This window comes from Chanodichthys erythropterus, chromosome 16 (genome assembly GCF_024489055.1).
Source record: "Chanodichthys erythropterus isolate Z2021 chromosome 16, ASM2448905v1, whole genome shotgun sequence".
In the NCBI taxonomy this organism is placed as follows: Eukaryota; Metazoa; Chordata; class Actinopteri; order Cypriniformes; family Xenocyprididae; genus Chanodichthys; species Chanodichthys erythropterus.
This window is the reverse complement of record NC_090236.1, coordinates 39,084,923-39,107,484: the sequence shown is the minus strand read 5'-3', so window position 1 is coordinate 39,107,484 and position 22,562 is coordinate 39,084,923. Positions and strand designations below refer to the sequence as shown.

Below are 22,562 nucleotides of genomic sequence, written 5' to 3'. Positions count from 1 at the left end.
TATACTTCAAACGAAATCGAAGAACAAACTGATGTGACGTCATTTCGAACAAAATCAGGCCGAAACGAATATATAAAGTATTATAATATAAACGGGACGTGACTTTGCTGGAGTGCCGATTACAGAGCTTGTGTAAACAAACATATCCACAAATCCTTGCTAGTTTCTCAATTTTATTGTGTTTATTTTGTTACTGAGAGGAAAGCTCCCAACATTTTTACATATTCATTTAACCATCATTCTCAGCAGTGTGGGCGGCGTCAGATGTTCAATTACAGTATATCGCTGCTCAAGTATTTCAAGCTACGTTTTACCCCTAAACAAAGATCGAAAAAGAAATTCTCTTGAATATATCGGGGCCTTTATGTTCATTTTCATGATGGGGATTCACTATAGAATAATGTAGATAAATGCATTTTTCAGATGAGAGCAAAACATGACAAAACATATTAAATGACTTACAGAGCTCTTCTGGAGGTTTTGATGACTGCCGATAATCTAATGAGACACTCGTCTGATTTCTTGAATTTCTGAAGCTCAAACTCCTCCAGCTCTTCCTCTGATGTCAACAGCACAAAGACCAAAGCAGACCACTGGGCAGGTGAAAGGTCACCAGATGAGAGACTTCCTTTGCTAAGGTGGGTCTGAATCTCCTTCACCAGACTTTGGTCGTTCAGTTCATTCAGACAGTAGAACAGATTGATGGATCTCTCTGCAGACAGATTATCTTCTAATTTCTGCTTGATGTACTGAACTATTTCCTTGTTGCTCTGGTCATTGCCGTCTTGCTGTGTCAACAGACCCCGTAAGAGTCGTTGATTGGACTGGACTGACAGACCGAGGAGGAAGCGAAGGAAAAGGTCCAGGTGTCCATTGTCACTATCAAGCGCCTTATCCACTGCAGTCTTGAGAAAATCAATCATGGTTTCATTTTTGTTTTCCTCTTCTGTAGACTCATGAACAAACACACTTTTCTTGTTGATGTCTAGAAACAGATATGCATAAAGGGCTGCAAAAAACTCTTGAATGCTCAAGTGAACAAAGCAGTACATGGTACCAAGAATGATCCCTGTTTCCTCCTTAAAGATCTGGGTACACATGCCTGAGTACACTGATGCCTTATAGACCTCAATACCACAGGCTTTCAGGTCTGTGTCATAGAAGATCACATTGTTTCTCTCCAGCTGATGAAATGCCAGTTTCCCCAGTGAAAGGAAGGCATCTTTATCCCAGTAAACATCTGCTGCGTATTCTCCATCATATTTTCGGCGGCTCTGCTGGATCTGAAAGCGGAGAAAGTGTGTGTACATTTGTGTCAGAGTCTTGGGAGTGTCTTCAGTGTTTGTTTCCTGTTGTGTTTTAGAGATCTCATCAGCCTGATTGTTTTTCACATCATTATTTCTTTTCTCCTCCAGAATGTTCTGGAGAACAGTGGCTGAAATCCAGCAGAAGACTGGGATGTGGCACATGATAAAGAGACTCTTTGATTTTTTAACATGATCAATGATTGTGTTGGCCTGATTTTGATCTGTGAATCTTTTTTTGAAGTACTCTTCCTTTTGTGCGTCACTGAATCCTCGTATCTCTGTCAGCCGGTCGATACAGTCAGGAGGAATCTTACTGGCAGCTGCTGGTCTGGTGGTGATCCAGATGAGAGCAGAAGGAAGCAGATTTCCCTTCATGAGGTTCGTTAGGAGAACATCCACAGAGGCAGGTGACGATACATCACTCCACATCTCATTACAATCAAACTTCAGAGGAAGGCGACATTCATCCAATCCATCAAGGATGAACAGGACTTTGAATGGATTCCTTCTTGTAAGGTTCAGTCCTTTTGTCTCTGGGAAAAAATGAGTTATAAGGTCCATCAAACTTAGTCTTTCTTTCTCCTTTAAGTTCATCTCTCTGAATGGAAGAGGAAATATGAAGCTGATATCTTGATTTTCTTTTCCTTCAGCCCAGTCCAGAACAAACTTTTGCACAGAGACTGATTTTCCGATGCCAGCGACTCCTTTTGTCAGTACAGTTCGGATCTCCTCGTCTTGTTCAGGAGCCTCGAACAAATTTGTGCATTTAACCTGAATCTCTTGAGCTTCATGATGCCTGGAAGCAACTTCAATCTGTCTGACCTCATGTTCAGAATTGACCTGTTCACTGTCGCCCTGAGTGATATAGAGATCTGTGTAGATGTTATTCAGAAGTGTGGAGTCACCATGCTTCGCAATTCCTTCAAACACACATTGATACTTCTTCTTTAGGCCACATTTTAACTGATGAATGAAGACCAGATCAACTAGACACAGGACCAAAAATAGATAGTTTTAATCTTAATTTATAGTTTTATAGATAGTCTACATCAATAAGTGTCAATCTGACAGATGGTCATGAGTCTCTGACCTTCTAGAGCATCAGCAGCTTCATCTTGCTTCATCTCTCTCAGGTAATGTAGTGTGAGATCAAGAACTGCTTCTTTGATACTGCATCTATTCTCATTAAAGTCATTTACTAAGTTTTTTGTGTTCTCATTTTGTAATATTTTCTTAAATTTTTCCAGCTCTTTCTTCAGAAATGTGATTATTTTGCTCTCAAGATCCTACAAAAAAAGTAAGAAAAATGACAATAGCCATGTACATCTACATTTGGTCAACACAATTAATTAATAAATAATAATAATTAATAAAAAAAAAAAAAATCCAGTTAAAAGACTAACATGCTAACCAGCTGTTATTTTTCACAAATAGAAAAAAAGTGCTTAAAAAGAAAATTAAGTGATCAAGAGTAATTAAATTTAATTTCTTTGTTCAATAACAAATAATGTTTGTTTGGTATAACTATTAAACATTTTTTCCTACCTGGAAGATCCACAGGAGATTGTCTTTGAAATTCTTGTGGTTCCCGTGAGTCTGAACGTCTGAGTCTAATGTCTGATATCGAAGCCTGTTATCAAATAAATACAATAAAATAAAATATTGATTTTGCAGGTAAAATATAACAGAAAGCTGAAAAAAAAAAAAAAAAAGATTAGCCATGAAAACTTGATAACTTGAAACCATAAAAATGTTTCATGATTGGTATTCACTGATATAACTTTTTTTTTTTTTTTTACACAGTCAATGTGTGACCAAACATTAGAAACACAAAATACCTTTTATTAGATGATGGTTTTTTCCCACTCAAGTTTGGTCCTTCTTGTTTTGATCGGTCTCTCTTCAGAGACACAGAGCTGGACACATGTGATCCTGATCTTACACTAATGACACAAAGTAACTGAAAAAACACTGTGTAATTGTGTTACTGGAATGAGTTCTATAAGGTTCCCAGTAATTGAGTTTTATTGTGACTTATGAAGACTTCAGATGAGCAACACCTGTGAAGAGATGGCGCCAACCCTTGCGAGGACTTCAAATGAAGCAAACTCTGGATCAACATGCACATTCCAAAAATTTCTATATATCCTAATTATTGTTAACATGTATTCATTACTTACATTAGCTCATTGTTTCTACCTTAAATTATTTTGCTAACAGTGACTGTAAATTAAATAGAATACATTGTTACATTGTTAGCTAACTGTGTGATTATATATGTACATTTCTGAAATTACTTTATTTGGACACAGACGACTCTGATAACGGATCACTCTAAATTGTAATGCTGACATGCACTCCCTGTGAAGCTGCTTTGAAATGATATGTATTGTGAAAAGCAATATACAAATAAATGTGATCTGAACAAGTTCAATCACATACACCACTGTGGACAAATAATGCAATTCTATAATATAAACACACAAAATACCTTTTATTAGATGATGGTTTTTCCCCACTGAAGACTGGTCCTACACCTTTTGACCGATCACTCTTCAGAGACACAGAGCTGGACACATGTGATCCTGATCTTACACTAATGACACAAACAACAGAGAGAAAAACACTTTAGTAAAGGAGGTTCAACTGTGTCTGAAACACATCGGTGTCTTTATCTAATCCTACACAGAAATGCACACACTCACACAATTTACAGTTTTATAGTTAATGATCATTTTATTTTACTGGCTCACATTAGTTTAATGATTTCTTTAATGTACATGGGTGAGATTAAACATGTTGAAAATATTTGAACATTTTAAGAGAACATGTCAAGTTTTTTAATGAACAGAAATGGAGAGCAGAAATGTCTGTGTGACACAGTTTTGTTAGCCTACTTCGATTACATTAAGTGTATAGTTGTTTCCTGATGTCTGTCAATGTCAGAGTTAATTTAAGAAGTTCAAAATTGAAGAAATATGAAACAATGCTTAAAGTGTTGTTATTCACAGGGAAAAACAAACTCCAGCAGAGTTTAAAATGATTGTGAAAACAGACACAGTGTTACCTGTGTTTCTCTGAGAGACTCATCTTAGAGAGAGAGTCCTTTCCTCGCTCCTCTGATCAGCACTGGTTTGAGAAAACAATCAATCGTTCAGCAGGACCTGGAAATGACAAGATTTTACAGAGATGAAGAACATGAAAATAATGAAGAATGATGAGTTAGACACAACAGCAAAAACAATGAATAAAATAAAGTGAGTTACAAATATATTGTCATGTAAAATAACTGAATGATCTTAATAATTTCAGATTGTTTAATGAGTTTAACTGACTCATGACTCTAAATAGGAATTCACTGGAGAACAGAAATTTACCCAATTTGTTATATTCTCTGTTGCAGTTTAAAATCATTTCATAATCATATTTACCCAATATTTATTAATTGTTTAATCGTTTGTCATTTTATTATTGCTTCAAGTTCACAATGATGGTTTATTTCATCACTTTCAGTTTCAGATGATCCTAAAATAATTGACTGAGTAAAAGTATGCTGCATTATAATGGTCATACTCAGGGTGCGAATTTCGACTGTGGGGTCAAAGAAAGTATCTGAATCTGAATTCACTCAAATTCTCTTTTATCATTATAAACAACAAAATGCAGAAAAGATACAAATAAGAGATTCATTTTGCAGTAGCTATGGACAATTTATGTGGTTTTATCGGGAGGTTTTTGCAAAAGTGCATAACTCACATTAGACTGAAGTCATGGACTGCTTTGAGTTCTTTCATTGCTTTCTTAAAGTATTAGTTCACTTTCAAATTAAACTTTCCTGATAATTTACTCATCCCCATGTTATCCGAGATGTTCATGTGTTTCTTTCTTCAGTCGAAAAGAAATTAAGGTGCTTGATGAAAACATTTCAGGATTTTTCTCCATATAGTGGACTTCCCTGGAGCCCAAACGGTTGAAGGTTAAAGTTTTAAGTGATCCCAGGCGAGAAAATGAGATAAAAAATAAGCAATGGTTTCTCTAGATAAGACCCTTATTCCTCATCTGGGATTGTGTAGAACGTTTTGAAGCTGCAATGAAACTGTAATTTTGACATTCAACCGTTTGGAGGCCATTGAAGTCCACTATATGGAGAATAATCCTGGAATGTTTTCATCAAAAACCTTAATTTCTTTTCGACTAAAGAGAGAAGGACATGAACATCTTGGATGACATGGGGGTGAGTAAATTATCAGGAAATTTTAATTTGAAAGTGAACTAATCTTTTAATGTAATGGCTATATTCCCAGTTTGGTAAAAAAAAAAAAAAAAAAAGTTTTTTTTTTTTTATGCTACTGAAATAATCAATGTTAAATCTTCTTTTACTAATCAAGTAAACAAATTCATAAAGGTTCTTGGCTTGTCTGTATCCAAAATATGATGCTTGTGTGTGTGTGTGTGTGTGTGTGTGTATGTGTGTGTGTGTGTGTGTGTGTGTGTGTGTGTGTGTATGTGTGTGTGTGTGTGTGTGTGTGTGTGTGTGTGTATGTGTGTGATCTACCTGTCTACTCTGCCTCGTTCAAAAATTATTTCGATTTTGCATAAAAAAAACAGCCTAAACCAGAAATGAAAATCTTATGTTCGTTTTCAATAACCCTTTCTCAAAAAACTTTGTTTTAACATCCGTGACATTCAATTTTCCCAAAACCTCCCCTTACTTACTTGAAATCTTGTCCACTAACGTCCTTTTCACACATTCTCCATCTGCAGTTCTCATCTATTGTTTCCATGCGAAGCTTTAAACTGTTCCAAGCTTTAAACTGCACACGGATGTGGTTACAGTGGCGGCGCATCTGCAGCAGTGCGGTGAGTTCTGCACGCGCTGAATTAGATAAACAAGATTTTAGATAAACAAGGCGACATTACAGCACTCGTCTCATCATAGAGGTGGAAAAAATAAAGTTTTTTTTTTTTTTTTGTCTATTGTAAGTTTTAATTTAAAGTGTTTGTGATTTTAACATAGCCTATTAAATGGTTTTGCAGCAATGTATTCACACATGACGGCAAAGCGCAAATCGAGTTACCCCTCCCACTTCTGCTAGTATTACTGAGATATCTTGTTTTACTGCAACTATCTGTTTCTGCTTCTTTATCATATTTATAGTGTGTGATTTATAAATTACCTTATATCCTACATCACATATTTTGATTTTGGACATCTGGTCACTTTATATCTTATATCAGAATATTATATAACTGTTAAGCCTACTATGAATATTAAAATACACTGAACAATGTGTCCTGTATCATAGCTACATGAATGACCTTTGCAGCAAAAAAACCCGCGTCAAAATCAGTTAGGTATTCAGAGAGATATAATTAATTAAATGCGCTGACAGCTCATTGCACCTGTCAAACAAGTTACACTGAGTGGAGCTGGCGACCGGTCCAAGATGGCGGCTCCACGGCTCGTCCGTGCCAATAGGCAGTAGCGTTCGATAGGGCGTCTACCTATATGATGTCTATGATGTTCACAGTCATGTGACGTTACTTTCGTTTTCTTCTTCATCGCTTATTTTACAGGAGGGTTTTGAACCAGCTGAACAGTTGCACACCGCCGCCTACTGTACTGGAGCGAGGATATTCCACCACACATATAAATATCATGTTTACAATCACTTAAATGGACATTTCAATAGTGCATTTGTTATTTCCCTGTTCCTGTAATATTATCTAAGATGCTGGATATTGTAAATGACTGACATTCTGAGTTTGTATTTGTTACACATTGAATCCTTTCTGCTCCCTGACACTAACTGCATAAACCTGCATTATGAAGAATTTTTTCCTTTTTTTTTTAAAGGAAAATTAAAAATTGCATTGCCTCTATGCCCTTTACATAATTTATTAAATATATCCAGAATCGTCTCATCTATCTTAAACATAACAGGTTTATTCTTTTCCTGTTCAAAGTCCACTAATACGCTTTTAAGTTTTAGTCCAAAAGCAGCATCTAAAGTTCCTCGTCTAACTGGTTTTTGATCCTGTCGTGACTTTACCCAGCTGATGGTCATAAACACACTTCACGTGGTGTGATGAACTCAACTGCATCACATTATATCCTGAATCAATAGAACTAATCATACAATATTTGATTTCTTATGTGTTGATGATTATTTATGTGATGTTCAGCATGCAGAAAGAACCATAAAGTCCATAAAGTTTTGGTTCCAAAAAATAAAAATCCACATCAGAGCATGTTCCTGCTGTTATCATTCGTATGAGAATTTTATATTCTTATACAAAGAACAAAATAATAGAACATTTGCAGACTGAAAATTCACAAAATGAAGGAAGAAATCTAATAAACAAAATCACAGAAGGACAAAGTTTAGCACAACATCAGTTATGACCTGCTGCCTCAAAGAAGTTTACAGTAAAATCAGTGAAAGTCATAAAAAATAAAATAAAAACAGTGAGTCATAAATAAAAAGATATACCCCATAACACACATTATATATCTCTGTGTGAAAGATCATGAACTCTGAATAAACACAATCTAAACAGTAAACGAGTAAAAACTATTCTTATATAAAGTGTCATTAGAATGATGAAAAATTAACAATTATTCAAGTAAAATTAGTTGCAAAATATAATTGAAATGTATAGAAATAAGGGCACTTTTCATTGTCACAAACACTAACTACAAATTTTAATAACCACATGTGACAGCAGACGTTCATAAAGCCACCTTCTGTTTTCTTCTATTGGACCAGGAAGATCCCAAAACAAACAAAGATCCAGGACTTTACTCTGCTGGTCCTCATTCAGTGGAGATGGTCTCTCGTATGTCAACATCTGGGCAGTCGTCCAATCACAGAGTGGCTGTACCTTGAGATCATGAACACAAGCTCTGCTGAGCTCAAGACATGAACACGTGCAGAAAGGAACAGCCTAGATTCTCCCGCCGTAGGAAGAGATCGCTTTCCATAAGGAATTGTGACGATGAGGGCACAGAGTTGTCTGTCTCTCCCTCCTGTGTTTTCTGTTAATTTAATTCCAGATCAGCATTAAATCCCATCAAAACAATTATTCAAAATGTAAATGTCACAGTTCAACTATTAAACTGCATACTGTAGTCCAAACTGAAACCGTACTTCAGTTTTTCAAGAACTGTAGAATAAAAGTGTCTGATCACTTCATCACCAACTGCAGCATCTCCTGAAAACAACGAACATACAGTAATTAATGCTGACATCACCAATACATTATATGAGCTAAACAATTTAATTACCATTATCCATGAATATAACTCAGCTGTGTTGTTAATTTCATCATCATTGGTTGTGTGCACACTCTTGAAAGTTGATTCTGATCTGCTTATAAATGTCCCTGATAACGATTACGATCACAGCTATATGCTAAGAAAACAATATTTTTCTGTGGCCACGGAAAATATCATTATTGAAAAGTTGATAGACGATCAACACTGAGCATTTGCTGGCTGAACATTAATTAAGCTACATAAAGTTAATTTGATTAACTGATTCAAATATGATGATTAATATTTACCCTTTTGAGATAATAAATATATAATTACACCAGAATGATAAACTTTATAGAAAGCATAACAATGTTTTGACTAATGAGAGATGTTATATAAATAGACAATTATGAAAATGTATTGTCTTTGGATAAATTCAAGCGGTCTCTTGTAATTTTATTCAATGAGTATAGATAAGAGCAGTGTTTGTACCTGTACTGCATGTCATGTCCTGTCCATTATACATTCACCTGATGATAATGACATTGGAGACCATTTACGTTTCATCAATATTTTCTTTAAGCTGCATATAAACGTAGTTTATTGTTTCAGATTTCTGAAGCTGATGATGCTCGAAGTTGCAGACAACCTTTACATTCCTACTTACATCCTCTACAATGGGGAGGCGATGTAAGGTGACCTTAAAACAGCCTTGTTACAGCCATTCTGTGTGAAATTATTGTCATTACTAAAATACTGTTATCCTGTGCCTTAATGTAATTAATTATTTTAATAAAAAACAAACAGACAAAAACAGACTGACTGTCCTCACGATAACATTTTAATGCACTGTGACCTATAGTCACTAATTTGAACATCTTCAATGATTTAAACATCATTAAAGGGTTGATTGTAGTGTTTGAAACACACTAAAGGCTACTCTGTAAAGAACCACATTGTGTTTAATCTATAATATGACAAGCAAATAAGCATTTATGATGTGAATAGCACTTCTAATCAAAAGTGCAACACAGATTTCACCTTTATCTGCTTATGGATTTACACTGTTTGTGTACAGTAATGGAGATCAAGTGACAACAGCGCCCTCTACGGTCACAGAATACGATGATCACAAAATTTGGTGTAACACCTGTGTTGCTGTCGCTTGCATTATTCGACTCCAGCACACTGTGATGGTGCCGGCGCTCACACTGTGGTGCGATGTTGAGTGAACCGAACTCAAAAGGGAATGTCTCTGGTTACATAACATGACCTCGGTTCCCTAAAAGGAGGGAACGAGACATGTGAAAAGCTGCTGTGCTTTGTAGCTCAGAGTCAGCTGCGCTCTGCTTCAGTCCAAAGATTCTGAGGCAATGGTGTCCAGTGGGGGGACCCGCCTTTATTTTGTGTGCTTGAACACCATTGGCGGGTGAATTCTGGGCCATGAGTTTTCATAAGGCTTCAGTAGATTCCTGTCTATGGTAGATTCGAGGAAGGCGGGAAACCCCGTAGCATCAGCTCTGATTCAGTGTCTCATTCCCTTCTTTCAGGGAACTGAGGTTATGTTTTAGTCTGGCTATCACCAGACCAAGCTCAATTTAAAATTGAACATTGGTCTGGGGAGTTTGCTATGTATTTCCTACTGCACAAGAGGTGTGATCAATGAGCATTAGTCACGCAATTGGATAGTCCTTCAACCAATCAGATCAATGATCCGGGTGACGTACTTTGCAGAGCGATGCGAAAACTCCAGACAGGTTTACCGTGTCTCAATCAGGATCAAGTGATTTTTGCAGGTTGTACAAAAAAACATGAAAGTGATCTGTATTTCGAGCAATTTGTTTGCTAACTAAAGAAGTCATTCAGCATCGTCGAGAGGTTAAAAGGCGACTCTGATACTGTTCTGGTTCAGTGTAAATAGGCTTGTTTGAGATGAACAAATTTTGCGCAGAACCGATCACCGGTGATCACCGCGAGATGCATGCCGGTTAGAAATGTGTCCGAGGGTGGTCCACCTTGCTCTGATGTCATGCTGACGTGTGTCAAAAACCTCTCGCGAGCGTGAGGCGTCCTCATCGGATTCTGCAGTCGAGCGCAGTTGCTCTCCACCGACTGCGCTGACCAAAAGCATGATGGGAAACGACTTGCTGACGACACAGCTTAAAGATTATTGGTTTAAACAACCGTGATGTATTGATCTGATTTAAAATGTTTGATTTTAAAACTCTAATGCCATGATTTTATGCGTATAAATTATGTGTGAATATTCCAAAAGTACTGTGTGATCTTTCTATGGGTTATATGATTTTTATCATATTTATAAAAATATATAAAAACTGTCACGGTTCGCAGATGCATTGTTTCCTTCTTGTCGCGTGCTCTGTGTTATGACAGCAGTGGGTGTGTTTGTGTTTGTGTGCGAGTGTGTTTGTGGGTGTGCCCAGGCCACGTGGGTGATCAGTGGACCCAGCTGCCACTCATCACTCTCCCCACCTGCTGCTCATCACCTCAGTCTTTTTATACTCACCTCGTTCATCTCTCCTTTGTCAGATCGTTGTTTGGTGTCCTGTTCGTGGTTGTCTTGTCTGTTCCTGACCGGAGTCCCAGTTGTTCGTCGTCATTCTGTGGATTACTGTCTTCGTGCCTTGTCTACTGTCTGGAACCTGGAATCATCTCACCGCCACTCTTCAGTCACCACGTCACGTCACCAGCCGACCATCTCAGTCCCTGCGCCACCTGAAGCCTGCCCATTTTCATGGACTGTGTTTCTGTTACTGCTTGTTGTTGAATAAACGACGTTACTTGCATTTGCTTCCTGTAGTCAATCATGACAGAACGATCTGACCAAGGAGCGGAAGCAGCAAGCACTCAGCAGTCTTCACTGGAGGATTTCGTCAACAGCAGCATTCGTCGAATGGAGTCACAGGAGAGAAATCTCAACGAGACGGGAAGAGCCGTGCAGGCTCTCGTAGCGCAGGTATCCGAGCTCACCCAGCAAGTCCAGCTGCATCGTGTTCCCGCTGCGCCGCCCACACCCGCCGTTTCCCCACCCACACCAGCGAGCGTCGCCGCTTCGGAGCCTTGTCTTCCAGTACCCGAAGCTTATTCAGGTGAACCAGGATTTTGTAGAGCTTTTCTGACACATTGTACCATGCACTTTGCTCTGCAGCCCCGCACTTTCAGCACCGAACAAAGCAGAGTGGCTTTCGTACTGACGCTTCTGACGGGGAAGGCGTCGCTCTGGGGAACGGCGGTGTGGGAGAACCAAGACCCCTGCTGTACCTCGTTCCAGTCACTCTCCGCAGAAATGAAGAGAGTGTTCGACCGCTCAGTCGCGGGGAGAGAAGCTGCCAGACAGTTGGCGGAACTACGCCAAGGAGAGAAGTCGGTGTCTGATTATTCCATCGAATTTCGTACATTGGCGGCAGAGTGTCACTGGAACGAGGAGGCGCAGTGGGACATGTTCCTGCATGGGTTGGCTGACCGTGTTCAAAGGGAGATCTACGCGCTGGACCTTCCCACCACGTTTAATGGTCTCGTCGACCTGGCGCTCCGGGTGGATGCTCGGCTGACCAGGGCCGAGCGGAGAAGTCCAGTCCACAGGAGTGAGGAAATCCGGAGGTCCAGCGGCGGGGACACGGTCAGTCCTATTCAAGATCATGAGCCCATGCAGGTAGGTCGAGCTCGGCTTTCCCGGGAGGAGCGGGAGAGGCGGAGGTCCCAAGGACTTTGTTTATATTGTGGCAAGGCGGGACATTTCGCTTACAACTGCCCGTTAAAAGGGCAAGCCCGGCAGTAAGTTTGAGGCTACTGTCGGGTGGGATCTCCGCTGGAAAGTCCTCAACCACATCCACCCTCCTCCCGGTGAGATTGGGATGGTCACATCACCTTCACAACTGCAACGCACTTCTGGATTCCGGGGCAGAAGGTAACTTCATGGACCAATCTTTCGCCACCAAGTTCCACATTCCTTTCAGACCACTCACCGACAGAATCGCTGTTCACGCACTCAATGGACAGAGTCTTCCCACCATTTCTCACATCACTGAAGATATCACCCTGATCACCGCTGGCAACCATTCTGAACAGATTAAATTTTTTATTTTTGACTCCCCTCACACCCCCGTCGTCCTTGGTCATCCTTGGTTCACCAGACACAACCCCCGGGTAGACTGGGTCCAGAACTGCATTGTGGCCTGGAGTGAGGAGTGTCATAAGTCTTGTCTTGTCTCTGCTTGTTCGTCTGTTTCTGGTTCTGTCTTACAGGAGGAAGCAGTGGATCTGTCTACCGTGCCCGTTGAGTACCAGGACCTGAAGGAGGTGTTCAGTAAGTCCAGGGCTGCTTCTCTTCCTCCGCATCGTCCCTACGACTGTGCCATAGATCTAGTACCAGGGAAGTCTCCGCCTAAGGGCAAGTTATATTCACTTTCGGTTCCCGAAAGAGAGGCTATGGAGAAATATATTTCTGATTCACTAGCAGCCGGGTTCATTCGCCATTCCTCTTCTCCAGCGGGGGCGGGGTTCTTTTTTGTGGGGAAGAAGGATGGTTCCCTGCGACCTTGTATTGATTACCGGGGGTTGAACAACATTACGGTAAAGAATACCTATCCTTTGCCGTTAATGTCTTCAGCCTTCGAGAGGTTGCAGGGAGCATCCGTCTTCACGAAATTGGATTTAAGAAATGCTTATCATTTGGTCCGCATCAAGGAGGGTGATGAATGGAAGACCGCCTTTAACACCCCTAGGGGGCACTTTGAATATTTGGTCATGCCGTTCGGGCTTTCCAACTCCCCAGCGGTCTTCCAGGCACTCGTCAATGACGTGCTGAGAGATATGGTCGATCAGTTCTTATATGTCTACCTGGACGACATATTGATTTTTTCCTCATCTCTCCAGGAACACGTACAGCACGTTCGACGAGTGCTTCAGAGGTTGCTAGTGAATGGGCTTTTTGTCAAGGCGGAGAAATGCGTTTTTCATGCACAGTCTGTTCCTTTCCTAGGATACATCGTGTCGACTGAGGGAGTACGCATGGACCCTGAGAAGGTTAAGGCTGTGGTAGATTGGCCAAATCCAGATTCCTGTAAGGCCCTACAGAGGTTTCTGGGGTTCGCCAATTTTTACCGGCGTTTCATTCGCAACTTCAGCCAACTAGCCTCACCTCTGATCGCCTTGACCTCCCCCAAAACTACGTTCAGGTGGTCAGACGCAGCGGAAGCTGCGTTTGCCAAACTGAAGGCTCGCTTTGTTTCAGCCCCTATTCTCGTTGCCCCTGATCCATCACGGCAGTTTGTGGTGGAGGTCGACGCATCAGAGGTGGGGTAGGTGCAGTGTTGTCCCAGCGTTCTTCCGCAGACGATAAGATGCATCCGTGCGCGTTTTTTTCACATCGCTTATCTCCCGCCGAAAGTAACTACGACATTGGTAATCGGGAGTTGCTGGCAGTCAAGTTAGCGTTGGAGGAATGGCGCCACTGGTTAGAGGGCTCTGGGGTACCCTTTATCGTCTGGACCGATCATAAGAACCTAGAATACATCAGAACTGCCAAAAGATTGAACTCCAGGCAGGCTCGGTGGGCACTTTTTTTCGGACGTTTTGATTTTACTCTCTCGTACCGCCCGGGTTCCAAAAACATCAAACCCGACTCTTTGTCTCGTATTTTTGACCGTTCCGAACGCCCGTCTACTCCCGAGTGCATTTTTCCCGAGAGATTAGTTATCTCCACACTCACATGGGAGGTCGAATCGAGAGTCAAGTCGGCTCTAGAAGGGGTAACGCCTCCGCCCGAGTGCCCACCAAACCGATTATTTGTGCCGGAGGGATTACGGTCCATGGTCATTCAGTGGGGTCATTGTTCCAACGTGGCATGTCATCCAGGAGTCAGTCGAACTAAGTTTTTGGTTAAGCAACGATTCTGGTGGCCTCTCATGGCTCGTGACGTTCGCGATTTTGTCTTGGCTTGCTCAGTCTGCGCCGTTGGTAAGACTTCCAATCGTGCCCCAGAGGGGTTACTTCAACCGCTGTCAGTCCCTTCGAGACCCTGGTCCCATATCTCGCTAGATTTTGTGACCGCCCTCCCACCCTCCCTAGGGAACACGGTTGTTTTAACCGTAGTGGACCGGTTCTCGAAGGTGGCTCATTTTATTCCCTTGCCCAAATTACCCTCAGCCAAGGAGACAGCGGTTACGGTCATTGATCACGTCTTTCGGATTCATGGCCTCCCGGTAGACGTGGTCTCTGATAGGGGTCCCCAATTCGTTTCCAAATTTTGGCAGGAATTCTGTAGATTGCTGGGGGCGACTGTTAGTCTGTCATCTGGGTTTCACCCCCAGAGCAATGGTCAGACTGAGAGAGCCAATCAGGATTTGGAGCGAACGTTGCGATGTATGGTCTCCAAGAATCCTTCCTCTTGGAGTCAGCAACTCTCAATGGTGGAGTACGCACACAATACTTTACCAGTGTCGTCCACGGGACTATCTCCGTTTGAATGCAGTGTAGGTTACCAGCCACCTATTTTTCCTAGTCTGGAATCCGAGGTCGCAGTCCCCTCTGCCCACGCCTTTGTCCAGAGGTGCCACCGAACTTGGACGAGAGCCCGAGAGACTCTCCTCCAAGTGAGGGAACGCACCAAGGCCAAGGCCGATCGCCACCGGTCAAGGCCTCCGGTTTACGTCGTCGGTCAAAAAGTGTGGCTTTCTACCAAGGACATTCCTCTCCGATCCGTTTCTAAGAAGCTTGCTCCTAAATTTATTGGCCCGTTCACTGTCACCAAGATCATTAGTCCGGTGGCAGTCCGCCTTAAACTTCCTCCAGTGTACAGGAGGATTCATTCCGTCTTCCATGTCTCCAAAATTAAACCTGTTTTTCATTCTGAGATTAACCCGCCAGCCCCGGTTCCCCCACCGCCGCGTCTCGTAGATGGGGAGCCAGCTTATTCGGTAACTCGTATTCTGGACTCTAGGCGGAGGGGACGCGGATTTCAGTACTTGGTGGACTGGGAAGGTTACGGTCCGGAGGAGAGGAGTTGGGTTCCTGCCAGGGACATTCTGGATCACACCCTTATCGAGGATTACAATCGACAGGTAAGGGAGTCGGGGAATGCCAGGAGGCATTCCTAGGAGGAGGGGTACTGTCACGGTTCGCAGATGCATTGTTTCCTTCTTGTCGCGTGCTCTGTGTTATGACCGCAGTGGGTGTGTTTGTGTTTGTGTGCGAGTGTGTTTGTGGGTGTGCCCAGGCCACGTGGGTGATCAGTGGACCCAGCTGCCACTCATCACTCTCCCCACCTGCTGCTCATCACCTCAGTCTTTTTATACTCACCTCGTTCATCTCTCCTTTGTCAGATCGTTGTTTGGTGTCCTGTTCGTGGTTGTCTTGTCTGTTCCTGACCGGAGTCCCAGTTGTTCGTCGTCATTCTGTGGATTACTGTCTTCGTGCCTTGTCTACTGTCTGGAACCTGGAATCATCTCACCGCCACTCTTCAGTCACCACGTCACGTCACCAGCCGACCATCTCAGTCCCTGCGCCACCTGAAGCCTGCCCATTTTCATTGACTGTGTTTCTGTTACTGCTTGTTGTTGAATAAACGACGTTACTTGCATTTGCTTCCTGTAGTCAATCATGACAAAAACATGTCTGTAATTAAAATAAAAATTATTGATACACACATTCTTTGAATGGAAATAAATAAGTACTTTGGGTGTCTCGTTCATTATGTTTATTTTCATATAAAAGCAACAGAATGTAAATTACATCCAGTTTATCAGCAACACAGTGCACAAGTGTGAATCCCGCGATATCCGCCTTTGATCTCGCAGGTGTCTGATGCACTACGAGAAAGGAGAATTGTCCGTCTTGCCTGCACTTTTTTCACTCCTCCCCTCACTGCAGCCGCCTACTCTCGGCTGAACTTCAGGCGAGGCTAGGTGCATCTCAAACAAGCCTATTGCACGGGTTTCCAGACTGACGCCTGTTTCACACATAATCCGTCTGCAGTGCGTATGCGTTGCGTATTTTTTTACGCACCCATGTTAACGGATTAGAGTTCTCACACTGCACGCAGTTACGGTCCGTCATTGCGTTCCAGGAGCGGTGCGTCTGCAGCAGTGCAGCGATCGTTTACGTACCGAGTCTATGTGTGGGCAAAATGAAGATGGATTGACCTGAAATTGTAAAAAAAAAAAAAAAAAAAAAGGAAAGTATGCACATTTAAACTACTTTGTACATTTAGTACATTACATAAAGAATTTTTTTTTTTTTTTTTTTTTTTTAAGATTTAACGCCATGCCAGCAATAAGCTATATTCAAGCCAAAAGGAAACATTTCAATTTCACAGTTCAGTTGTATCATTTCAAAACAATTATTTTATTTTATGAAAAATGTGTTTACTTGCATAATGCGATCAGATATGTTTTTCCCCATCGTTGGAGGGAAACTCGCATCCCAGCAGGCAATGACGTGACAGGCGGACCTAAACCAACCTATTCAAAAACAAGGTGACATGGATGACACTCGTCTCATCGATGAGGTGGAAAAACATACAATTCTGTATGACCCGCAGAATTTATTGAACAAAGATTTGAATGCGAAGGAAAAGGCATGGGAAACGTCGGCTGTTTCGTCGGCTGTTGGTGTCGACAGTAAGTTTTCAAATAGTTGTGTCATGTTTACGTGTACTAAACTACTCCAGCAACTGTCAATATATAAACGTAATAAATATAACATTACGCACTGCAAACGTGTGCTGTGTGAAAGCACAATGGCCGCTTCCTGCTTCAGCAACACATATACGCACTGCATACGGATTATGTGTGAAACAGGCTTGAGTTGCCGAGCGAAATCAAATCGCCGGCAGATCAGGCTGGGTTTACCCAGACTAGTTATGTTTGGTAACCAGAGACATTTTTGTTGTATTTACTTGTTGTATCCTTTAGACAAGCAGTTGTCGCTAACATGAGGTGTTTCAAACCCTTCGAAACAGTGAATCATTTTGTGAGTCAATTGGTTTAATTGATTCAGAGTTTCGAAAAGCTTCTCCCGTCAGTACTTGTAGATTGATGAAATATTCCAGCATTTATTGGTGAATTGCTGTAAGTGGAGCTTCACTTGAGTTGAATTACTGAGTGATAAGAGCCTATCCATCTATCAAAATCTACTTTTTTTAAACACAAATGGACATATTCTGCTGCATAAGGGCCTATTTCTGTTTTGTCTGTGAGTAGTTTTAAATTTTTATTCATTATGTTGTTTTATCTTCAGTGTAGACATATGGACAGAAATTTAAAGAAAAGAAAAAGAATCCAAATTAAAAATAAATTACAAGTAAAAATAGGAATATACAAATTCAGAAATAAATGTACAGATTTGTCAGCAACAAATAACTCCAATTGAGTTCAGCTTCATTTAATTTTTTTTTAATGAACTTACAATGTTTCCTTTGATCTTGAAGTCTGTTGAGCTCAGTTTGATTAACAGTTCATCATTATTTTATTTTATATCTCATAAAATTATAGTTCAACATTATGAACAATTTTACAAAAAAACTAAAAACAACACACTTATCACAAATCACAACTTTATAACAAAGCTCAAAGATGTTAATTTAACATACCAGATATTTACAGATCTTTGCTTTGACCAAACACAAAATTATTAAAGAGCGAGGGATTATGGGTATTCCACAGCCACAATGCTTCTCCAGTGAGCATGATCAGTAAGAATATGAAGTTCAAACTCAAAGTGCTTAGCCTTAACAGTTTTACAACAGTAAACTGAAGTTTCTTCCATTAAGTTATTGTTTCTGTTTTCTCACTGATGAATCTTCATAAAGATCAGCATCTGACGCCTCAAAACTCCCACCTTCAACAACTGCTTCATACAGAAGACTTCAGTCTGAGATCCTTACCGCCTTCGTATAACTACTGCCACCAATGGTCTCTACGAACAACTTAGCTCACTTTATATCTTTTGATATATTTATGTGCCATACTTGACAATCACGTTTATGATTAGAGACATTTTAATCATTATGGATGAGTTCAATCCAAACATTATTATATTTGTAGGTCTGATACTGAAGAGCCTGAAGATTTCTGCTGACAGACTCATCTGAGCTTCTTCCTCCTGTTCACCTTTAAATAAAACTAAACCATCATTTGGCTGAATACTAAAGCAACATTAATCATTCAATATCACGTTTCTAACACACATGCTGCTTTATTTCATTGTAAAGTCTGAGTCTCTTCCATCTGTATGAAACACATTTACACATTAATCACACATTTATTTCTCCTCATAGACACAGTAGTGAGACTCTTCTGTGGATCACCTGATGATTTCTGCTCCTCTCATGATGATTTCACAGATTCATGATTTAAACAATCCACCAGAGACGTTTGGATTAAACACTGTAAGGTGAAACAGAAGAGAAAACAATCAGTGTTCAGTGAAACAAAGTGCAAATTAGTTACTATATTATATTAAAAAAAAAAGAAGTTTTTTGAGAAAAAGATCCCTGTAATCAGATTAATTACTGACTTTACATGATCTTGCAGAGATATTTGTGTTTTAAATATAATACATTAAACCATGAATCACGTTGATATGTTTGTGTGTTTGTGTGACTCCTAATGAGTGACTGTAAAGAAGAAACTAATGAGTGTACGGCGTATGGAATAAACCACAGGGAGCAAATACAAATGATATTCTGAATTAAAACACAATCCTTTAGTTAAAGCCGTTTGTCCTCTAGTTTAGACATGTTTGTAGGGCTCTTAGTAAATAACTGAAAGTAAAGTGAGTGTAAAGTAGTGTGACGTGTTGCCTGTCAGAGTAAAAACACACTAGAGACAGAGACATTTCTCATGTGAGGCTGGACGGCTGTGAGCTGAAGCTGAACGCACTGATTTTAGCAGGAGTGCAGCGTTTTCCTACAATCTGAACAAGTCTATTTTCAGACTGAAATGATTCACTACTGACACAGTTAATAAAGCAGGTGTTGTTGAATAAAGCTGTGACAGTGTGCTTTTGTGCTCTTTCCTCCTTTGTGTTGAACATTTTAATAACTTCACATTTTGTTCTCACACAAACCCTTTGTTGCAATAAAGATTAATGATAATTTCCTATCATGAATATTTCAAAGGTTTGTTCACATATTAGAGGGAAATGAAGATCTCTTTAATATCACAGTGATGTTTCCTCACCTCAGGTCACAGTTTGAGTCTCGTAACACGTCACTGAGCTGCTTTGAGTCTCTGATCATATTCTTACTCAGATCAAGATGTTTTAAAAACTGCAGTGCTTTTGAGTTTGTCAAAGACTGAGTTAAAGAAGAAACATCTGTAATGCCACAGTCCCGTAGACTAGAAAGACACAAACAGAGGAAGAGAGATTATCTTACAAACAAATCATTAAGGTGAAAATGTTGCACAAATATAATGTGATCTCAGACTCATTGTGAGATATTGAGTAAAAAGTGTTTTAGTTTAAACTGTTAAAGTGATTTTAAGCATTTTGATTCTTGTATGTGAAGAGAGACACATGAAAATTTTTAAAAAACATAATTAAACTAGTTGTTCAGTTCGGTTCTGTACACACTGCAAATAATTTCTGTAAATGCGGTTGTCACTCCTGTATTTTACTGAACTGTGTGTGTACAGAACGGGATTAAACACTAAAAGGAGAATTGACAACTGAATTTAGCTGCAGTGTGAACATAGCTATAGATAGATAGATTAAATGAGTCTGAATTAGTTTAATTGAGTCTAATGGGTTTCGATTTGTTTAAATTTGAATTTTTCAGTTGGAGTTTGAACAGTTTTGGCTCATTTGAACATTCATCAATGAAAGTCAATGGTGAACTAATCCTTTAACTAAAACCATTTCTGAATCTTTCTTCAGATGGAGATGCAGCGCTACACATGATGTGACTTGTGCCCTGTTGACTTAAAATAAACTAAACAGTAAATACAGTATAATGATACTAACTGTAGTTTCTCCAGCTTGAATTGCGGGTTCATCAGTAGATCACTGAGGTTTTTCACTCCAGAGTCTCCTAGTTCATTCCAGCTCAGGTTCAGCTCTCTCAGGTGTGACGGGTTTGATTTCAGAGCTGAAGTCAGGATGACACACTGTTTCTCTGTAATACTGCAGTCAAACAGACTGAAGATAGAAAGAGAAAATGACTCAAATCCATGTTCAGTTCATGTGTGGGTTAAATGAATCATGAATAAATGTCATACAGTCACTAATAAACCAGCAAAAACATGGAAAATTAATGATATAAACAAACAAACCAAGACAGGAGCATTTGAGGATACTAGTTACAATCCAAGTCTGGATCCGTCCTCACTCCCAAAAATAAGTGAATTTATCACTGTAGATTAATATATAGGATCAATACAGAAACAATAGAAAAATGAACATTTAAATGGACTATTTTCATTATTAATGTAAGAAAATCTTATACTGTACATGAATCGATTATTAAGTCATTTTAGAGTGTAATTTACAATCTCTAAATACACATTTTGTTTAATAAAAGAAGATTTAGTGAAAAGCAGTGTTGGGCACGTTACTTTAAAAAAGTAATTAGTTATAGTTACTAGTTACTTCTCACAAATAGTAACGGAGTTAGTAACTGAGTTACATCATTATAAAAGTAACTAATTACCAGGGAAACTAACTATTGCGTTACTTTAAAAAAATTAAATATGTCAAATAACTTGAATGCCCCCGATATTAAATATGTCTAAGAATAAATTATTCTTGATCCGACTCGTGACTGATGATCCGCTCTTGCTTATGAAATTTCTCTGTACTGTACAATACGTGTTTGTAAGCATTAAAGAAAATGTAGTTTCATATTTATGTTTAAATATGAAATGTAATCCGAATGAAATGTGCATTTTCTCTCTAAGCGCGTCCATGGAGATGATGAGAGTCAGCAATGTCAACTTCATCTTCACAGCTGACACTAATTCAGAAAACATTACTTTATTAATAAACAATTAAAATGTCTCCTTGCTGTATTTCATCACATTCATAATTATTACTTTTGCCGCTTAATAAAGCTTTATATGTGCGCTTGAGTGCTATAGTCTATATTACATAAACGCTCATTATTATGGTTTATTCCAGTATTTAAGAAATTAAATTAATATAACTGTGACCAGTCAACTAATGGCTTAAATGAATAGTCGACTAGAAAAACTTATTTCACATATTTTCGATCCAGCATGTCACAAAGGGTATTCTGGTTTGAGCTCGCGCTCCGCTCGCATGCTCACAGACACACACACAGAGCATCGTTCATTATTATTTTCATTTTAAAATTATATTTGTGTATGACTAACCGCAGCACACACCAGAGAAAAAACTTTGCAGGTCTTATGGCTGAGAGAGAGCCTACTCGGATGAAAACCGCTTCAGTTAGCTCAATTATAGTAGGCTAACGCGGCATTTTTTTGTCAGTAACGGTAACGGCATTGTAATTAGTTTGATGATTACTCGTTACTGAAAAAAGTAACGGCGTTAGTAACACCCTTATTCCCATCACTGGTGAAAAGTAGCATTAGTCCAGTATAAATGTAACATTTCAGAATAATCTATTTGTGTATCAGTTTTGTTGTGTTTTATTATCATGGTGTTGCTGTCTGTGTGTGTTCCCTAGTTAGTGTTCTTGTTGTTAATTAGTTCCTGCAGCTGTTCAGTTTTACCTTGATTACTCTGTCTGTGTATTTAAACTCTTAGTTCTGTCTGTTCATTGTTCTGTCGTTTATGTTGAAGTGGTTGTGTTTTATCTCTCCTACATGTTAGATTTGTGATTAAAGACAGTGTTATTGTATTCTCCATTCATGACAATTTGTTACACTGTTTTTTAGTCTGTTCTCACTTCTGTCTTGTTTCACAGCAAAGATTTGTCAGATTCCAGCATATGAAACTATTTTACAGCCACAAAGTTTAAAATGCTTCAAAGTTTAATTATATTTCTACTTCAT

General features: G+C 39.7%; 1 protein-coding gene and 1 long non-coding RNA gene across 9 annotated transcripts in view; both read right to left on the bottom strand.

Annotated features, from left to right (window-relative positions):
- Window positions 1–22,562, bottom strand: part of LOC137002553 (NLR family CARD domain-containing protein 3-like) — a 140,375-nt gene that overhangs the window by 41,277 nt on the left and 76,536 nt on the right. For 5 of the 8 annotated variants that reach the window (XM_067362280.1, XM_067362281.1, XM_067362289.1 and 2 more), the window contains exons 4-7: window positions 3,799–3,903; window positions 2,853–2,937; window positions 2,398–2,593; window positions 463–2,293 (exon numbers count right to left, since the gene is read on the bottom strand). In XM_067362280.1, the coding sequence (XP_067218381.1) occupies window positions 463–2,293; window positions 2,398–2,593; window positions 2,853–2,937; window positions 3,799–3,903 (2,217 nt within the window). Of the gene's footprint in view, window positions 1–462; window positions 2,294–2,397; window positions 2,594–2,852; window positions 2,938–3,145; window positions 3,278–3,798; window positions 3,904–4,374; window positions 4,472–6,023; window positions 6,184–6,710; window positions 6,771–22,562 lie in introns of those variants that run through there. The other 3 variants (XM_067362283.1, XM_067362284.1, XM_067362288.1) reach the window with 3 other exon arrangements.
- Window positions 18,101–20,672, bottom strand: LOC137002570 (uncharacterized). Its single transcript, XR_010891890.1, has 3 exons — window positions 20,551–20,672; window positions 19,767–19,925; window positions 18,101–18,971 (listed from the first exon to the last, which is right to left on the bottom strand). It is a non-coding gene; the product is annotated as an uncharacterized lncRNA (long non-coding RNA).